Here is a 6,896-nt window from a genome sequence, read left to right on the forward strand (position 1 = left end):
GTCGACCCCATACACAAATTGATGAGATTTTGAGAATTGAATTTTGCTATCCGAATTTTTATCCGTTACTCGAAATTTTCCTCACTGTATTTTATCAAAAATAGTTCAAAGATTGTTTTTCAATCATTATCTAAATCATACGTTCTCATCATGTACCCGCTATTTTCCGTTCCGAGACCTAAAATGGACATGCCTAGATATTATATCCTTTGGTCTTATCTCTGTCTTCTAATGATCTAGTCCCACAATAATATTTTTGTTAAATTGTAAATTTGTATGGTCTTAGATTTCATTACCATTCATTTTATTAAATAAAATATTGTAACCATTTATATACAATAATCTATGGTTACATAGTTTAAACTGTTGTTTGAAAAATCGCCAGGCGCTAGTCGGGCGTTTGGTATGGGTCTAGCGATTAATCGCAAAATCGGATTAAAATCGGAGATAAATCGGGGACTAGTTTTAGGGTTATTTTAATATTTTTAAAATATATCAATCTAATATTGTTTTCAAAATTGCAGTAAACACATAAAAATATATTTTTGAGACAATTTTTTTTTATGATTTTTAGTAAAATATCTATGATTTTTATTAAAATTTGAACATAAGTTATTGTAAAACATCACAAACTCCCAATTCAAATGTATGAATAACAAAAAATAAAAGTTTTTTAATATTTGCAATATAAAAATAGTCGGGATATGTAATATTAGACAGAGAGTAATTGTATTAGGCAGGAAGTAATCGGATTAGGCAGAAAGTAATCGAGTAACTTATTTCTATAATGAGGTAGATATAGTGAGTCTAGCGAGTAGTCATCAATGAGGTAGATACTGTGAGTCTAGCGATTAAACGGAGAGTAATAGGAGGTAGGCGGAAATTTTTAGAACATGGTTTAAACTTTAAATTCGGTAAGGGAAATATCTAAAAGTAATATAATCGTTCTTGTTCCCATTATGCTACGTACTTAACAGATCGAAATCTCAGATCTGATATAAAAACACTACTTTGCCTACTTGGCAATTTTTACTACAAAATTTAATAGAAAGTCAAAAATATGATTGTTACACTTAAATTAACATTAAAAAAAAGTTGAAAAAATGGTTACCGACACATTTGATAGTTTGGCCGCGTAAGATTAGTGAGACGGGAGAGATTCCATTAATAGCTCTATAATTGAAAATTGAATGTAACTGTGAGATTCAAGTTGCAAAGTGTTCTCTCCCAATGGCTAATCACCACCGACTTTTACGCGGCGGCGGATCTCCGGCGATTAACGGTGTCAAAATCAGACTCACAGCTTTCGCTTCCACTATCGCACTCTTCCTCTTCACTCTCTCCTTCTTCTTCGTTTCAGATTCTAACGATTCACCTGATCTTCTTCTTCCCGTAAGTTCTCTCTATCAGATCTCTCCGATCAAATCGTATTCAAAGCTGGCGAAGATTTGTGTTTAATTTTTTCGAATTTTTTTGTGGAATTTTAGGGTGTAGAGTACTCTAATGGAGTCGGATCTAGAAGATCCATGTTGGATATTAAATCGGATCCGCTTAAGCCACGGTTGATTCAGATCCGGAAACAAGCTGATGATCATCGGTCATTAGCATTAGCTTATGCTTCTTACGCGAGGAAGCTTAAGTTAGAGAATTCGAAACTCGTTAGGATCTTCGCTGATCTTTCGAGGAATTACACGGATCTGATTAATAAACCGACGTATCGAGCTTTGTATGATTCTGATGGAGGTTCGATTGAAGAATCTGTGCTTAGGCAATTTGAGAAAGAAGTTAAGGAACGGATTAAAATGACTCGTCAAGTGATTGCTGAAGCTAAAGAGTCTTTTGATAATCAGTTGAAGATTCAGAAGCTGAAAGATACGATTTTCGCTGTTAATGAACAGTTAACTAATGCTAAGAAGCAAGGTGCGTTTTCGAGTTTGATTGCTGCGAAATCGATACCAAAGGGATTGCATTGTCTTGCTATGAGGCTGATGGAAGAGAGGATTGCTCACCCGGAGAAGTATACTGATGAAGGGAAAGATAGACCGGCGGAGCTTGAGGATCCGAATCTTTACCATTACGCTATATTTTCGGATAATGTGATTGCGGCGTCGGTGGTTGTGAACTCTGCTGTGAAGAATGCTAAGGAGCCGTGGAAGCATGTCTTTCATGTTGTGACTGATAAGATGAATCTTGGGGCGATGCAGGTTATGTTTAAACTGAAGGAATATAAAGGAGCTCATGTAGAAGTTAAAGCTGTTGAGGACTATACGTTTTTGAACTCTTCGTATGTACCTGTGTTGAAGCAATTGGAATCTGCGAATCTTCAGAAGTTCTATTTCGAGAATAAGCTGGAGAATGCAACAAAGGATACTACAAATATGAAGTTCAGGAACCCCAAGTATTTGTCTATATTGAATCATTTGAGGTTTTATTTACCCGAGATGTACCCGAAACTACATAGGATACTGTTTTTGGATGACGATGTGGTTGTGCAGAAGGATTTAACGGGGCTTTGGGAGATCGATATGGATGGGAAAGTGAATGGAGCTGTAGAGACTTGTTTTGGGTCGTTCCATCGGTACGCTCAATACATGAATTTCTCACATCCTTTGATCAAAGAGAAGTTTAATCCCAAAGCATGCGCGTGGGCGTATGGAATGAACTTCTTTGATCTTGATGCTTGGAGAAGAGAGAAGTGCACAGAAGAATATCACTACTGGCAAAATCTGGTAACCTTTCTGATATTCTTTTCGCCATTTGACAATGCGTTTCATTGTGTGATGTTTCTTTGACTGTGTTGTGTTTATTTGAATTGCAGAACGAGAACAGGGCTCTATGGAAACTGGGAACATTACCACCGGGACTGATCACGTTTTACTCGACCACAAAGCCGCTGGACAAATCATGGCATGTGCTTGGGCTGGGTTACAATCCGAGCATTAGCATGGATGAGATCCGTAACGCTGCAGTGGTACACTTCAACGGTAACATGAAGCCGTGGCTGGACATAGCTATGAACCAGTTTCGACCACTTTGGACCAAACACGTCGACTATGACCTCGAGTTTGTTCAGGCTTGCAATTTCGGTCTCTGAACTCTGAAATTTTTTCTTTATCATCAAAATCTGAAAGCATATGTTGGTACTTCAGCTCTACGAAGTTTTAACCTTAGTTTTTGTTTGTGTTTATTTATATATTTTTGGGGGTTTAGAATCATAATCTGTATTTTGTTCATAGCTGTCGTAATTCTATGGCAACCTATATCAAAGCTTAAATATATTATAAAGTTACATCATTATGCTTATTTATGCCATTTAAATTTGTTACACATCGTATTATGATATTCAACATTTCTCTAGTGAATTGTGATCAGTTTCTGGAAGAGAAATTCATAATCAGCAAGCTTAGATTAGCGACATGAAGAAAGTGATTTCATCATTAGCAGTAAAAAAAATAGACAATCAAGAGCCGACGAAACTCTCTCTTGCTCTCAAGTTTTGACTCCAATTAATAAAATGGCGACACAGTGAAAAGAGAATAATAGTGTTTTTTTTTTGCCATTGCTCTACGCCTAAACTCTCTAAACCAATGGAGCTTTTTGTTTCAAAAGCACATTTACGCAGTAACAGACACACGGGGAGCATCATCCACGGGTTTAGTAGCTCTGTTAGCATCAATTCCGCCACCACGTCTTACACGTCCGTTATTACCATTGGCCCTCGGGAACCCACCACCGTCACCATTTGCTCGGTTTGCGTATCCTCCTCTATTGTTTCCCCTGTTATTACCATATCCGTTGAAGTCTGTCCGACCATATCCTCCTCTTCCACCTCCAAAGCTCCCACGACCCCTTCCACCTTCGTTTCTGTAGCCTGTGTTTACACCAAACGCCGAACGTCCTCTATAGTTCCCTGTTTCAACAACAAATGATAAATAAATGTCTTATGATCCTGAGAGTTCATTTCTCAAAGTTTTAAGCAAACTTGCCTCTTGCGGTAGATCGCTTTTCCTCCACAACTACTTTGTGCCCATTGAGCAAGACAGGTGATGCCTGTTGGAAAATCCCGTAACAGTTAGTTAGCCTAAGATGTTCAGGGCCTTGAAAAGTTCAGAAGTAATACCGTTGGTTCTTACCTCAATAGCGCTTTGCATGGAACTTGCAGATTCAAACTCAACAAAACCAAAACAGAATCCCTGTATAGAGCACAATACTCAAAGAATAAATACTCTGCATATTACTAACTATTAGAATTGTTAAGCATTAATAAACATCGACTCTTTTACCTTCTGGCTTCTCACTTGAATTCCATTGGTCCTAATAAGTCCAAATTTTTGGAACTCAGTCTCAAGCAAGGCTGGTGTTGCGTCAAGGGGCAAGCCCTTTAGATAGATGGATGGACCTAGAGCTGTTCCAGAATCAAGAAATGAGAAAGATTGCAGCTGAGCATGCTTACCGTTAAGAAGTAAAAAAAAACATGAGCCAGGAAAAAGCATTTACCTCTTTCATTATCTTGATTGTTCTCATTTACAGCTACATTTGCTCCTGAATCTGATTTCTCAGACAATGGTGTTGGTAGAGGGATATGAATGGCTTGCTCTTCTTGTTTCTTTGGTTCCACCTTTGTTGGAGTTCTCGAAGCAGACATCGGTACAGCATTTTCTTTCATCTTCACCTACATATCATGATTAAGAACACGAATGGCATCAAATCATAAGGGCAGAGAAGCCAAACATCTCACATCAGCTTGACCAAGAGGAGACATAACACAACCCAAATGTATGTTACTTACAATGGATGCATAAGATCTCTTTGGAACTTCGCCAGTCCTAGAATCAGATTCTCCAACCTTCTGCGCTTCGATTGGTGCTTCATTAACTATTTCAGGTGCCGGAACTTCTTCTGTAGCTGATACTTGTTCATCTTCAGAGGGAGTGAACACTTCAGGCCCATTAATGCTCTTGGACAACACCTCGGTTTGCTTAACAGCATGATTCTCTTGGACATATTTCTCCTGAACAAAGTCATCTGGAATATCTTTCGAAGCATCTGTATCTAAAGCACAAGAATATTTATAACGCTTATAAAAACCAGAGCCCCATTAAAAAAAAACAACTTATAATTTATTGATTTGAAGGAGGCACATACAAAAGCTAGGTTCAACTCACCCTGGTAAGTGTTGACAGGAACTTGGATGTTGTTCACTGGAATCTGATTTCCATGTACGATTGCGGCTTCATCACTGTATCGGAACATATCATTCAAGACAAAGTATCCTGTCTCCTGTGGAGCAAGGAAGAAGGTCTGACTAAACATCCTCCTGACATTGTCTTTCCCCGTCAAATACCCAGTCACCAGTACAAGAACACCACCACCATAAGATTCTTGTGAGTCCACAGTTGCAATCTCCGCACTGACTACACCGTAACCTAGCTCCATTATCTTCTTGTCAATAGCCTGCTCAAAATATATATACATACTTATATTCAGCACAATTTCAACAGAACTTCAAGAATGCAAAGAAAGAGCTAAGTTATAGTACACTCACTTGCAAGGTAGAAGTAATGCTCATTAAACCATTCTCTTCAGGACGACCTAACTTGCTAATCTCTTGGTAAAATCTGTGAACATGCTCAGGAGATTGATGCAATATGTGATAATACTGAGGCACAAAAGCATTCCCAACCTATAAACACACGAATAAACAACAATGTACTTTTCACATTCTCTAATTTTCATAAAAACAAACACAAAATGCATCTGGATCATACCATATCTGGAGTACAAGCTGCTGTTGGAACTTGCTGTGCACCTAACATCGCCATAGCCTTAATTTTCTCCTGCAAATAAAAATCAATCATCATCACCTTGTAAATCACTAATTCCACTTCAATGGAGACGTAAAACAAAACGGTGATACGAGAGAGAGAGAGAGAGAGATCTCTGATCTGAATACAGAAATCAATTAAGATCCACTATCCTTGAAATCAGTTCGTCAAGTAATGCGAAGAAGATTTGCGAAGAAGGTAAGCACAAATCGAAGTTATAAAGAACCGATCTAAGCACTAGAACAGTCTAGAATTTAAATCGATCAAGTAAAAACGAAAAAGAGTGGAGTAAGTAAGTATGCCGTTGCTCGGAGAAGTTTCCGATGGAGTAGAGACAAAATTAGAGTTTACCTTGAAGAAAAACTGACGATTAACCGGAAAATTTCGAGCGACGATCCGAGGAAGCTTGCTTGGCTATGGCGCTAGTTAGGGTTTTACAGGTGAATCTCAAAAGAGAGAGAGAGCGACGTGAGAACAAAAAAAAGCTGTAGAAAAAATGAAGAATAAAAAAAGTGGCTTTTGTAGAGTTTATATGTATGATTGTTGTACTTGTACGTATCAGATAAATTCTTCTTCTAATCTTCCAAATGATTAATTTTATTTATTTCGTTCTTTTGGGGTCTATTTTTATGTTTATTTACGGGAAAAATGTCGTTTAATAGCCGAACTTTAAAAAAATGGCCGTTTAATACGCGAACTTGTTATATGGCCAATTTAAACATGAAGTAAACGTTGACCAGCCAATTTAAACATGAAGTATTCGTTGACCAGGCCAAAAACCACACGCCGTTATCTATCGTTAACAGATCCAATAACAGCCGTTAACGATTCCGTTATTACCTAAAACGACGTCGTTTTGGGCTTAATCGCCGCCGTGAATCCTCTACATCTTCCAGCTACTTACCGGAGCATCAACCGTCGAAGCTGCAAACTCCTCTCCTTCCGATGTTCATCCTCCTCCTTCTCCGAGAAGCACCACAACGCGAATCCGCCCAAATCAGATGACCTAGTAGAGCTTCCTCTCTTCCCACTACACTCTCGTTCTCTTCCCCGGCGCAACAATCCCGCTTC

The 6,896-nt window shown here is 38.3% G+C and overlaps 2 protein-coding genes and 1 pseudogene across 3 annotated transcripts; 2 read left to right on the forward strand and 1 right to left on the reverse strand.

Moving 5' to 3' along the window:
* The first annotated feature begins 974 nt into the window (after window positions 1–974).
* On the forward strand, window positions 975–3,303 carry LOC9299175 (galacturonosyltransferase 8). The gene is made up of 3 exons (XM_002863042.2): window positions 975–1,392; window positions 1,488–2,729; window positions 2,819–3,303. Exons 1-3 carry the CDS (start codon window positions 1,231–1,233, stop codon window positions 3,092–3,094), a joined length of 1,680 nt encoding a protein of 559 aa, XP_002863088.1. The 5' UTR covers window positions 975–1,230; the 3' UTR covers window positions 3,095–3,303.
* Window positions 3,304–3,408: 105 nt separating this feature from the next.
* On the reverse strand, window positions 3,409–6,354 carry LOC9299165 (putative G3BP-like protein). 2 transcript variants are annotated; one of them, XM_002863045.2, is made up of 10 exons: window positions 6,177–6,354; window positions 5,769–5,837; window positions 5,546–5,683; window positions 5,166–5,454; window positions 4,790–5,052; window positions 4,498–4,672; window positions 4,284–4,405; window positions 4,134–4,193; window positions 3,987–4,050; window positions 3,409–3,910 (listed from the first exon to the last, which is right to left on the reverse strand). In XM_002863045.2, exons 2-10 carry the CDS (start codon window positions 5,820–5,822, stop codon window positions 3,615–3,617), a joined length of 1,461 nt encoding a protein of 486 aa, XP_002863091.1. In that variant the 5' UTR covers window positions 5,823–5,837; window positions 6,177–6,354; the 3' UTR covers window positions 3,409–3,614. The 2 variants fall into 2 exon arrangements, with proteins under 2 accessions (XP_002863091.1, XP_020875101.1); XM_021019442.1 differs by having other exon boundaries at window positions 4,790–5,046; window positions 6,177–6,321.
* A 315-nt stretch (window positions 6,355–6,669) lies between these two features.
* Window positions 6,670–6,896, forward strand: part of LOC110226780 — an 840-nt pseudogene continuing 613 nt past the window's right edge.

Source organism: Arabidopsis lyrata, assembly GCF_000004255.2.
Source record: "Arabidopsis lyrata subsp. lyrata unplaced genomic scaffold ARALYscaffold_26, whole genome shotgun sequence".
Lineage (NCBI taxonomy): Eukaryota > Viridiplantae > Streptophyta > Magnoliopsida > Brassicales > Brassicaceae > Arabidopsis > Arabidopsis lyrata.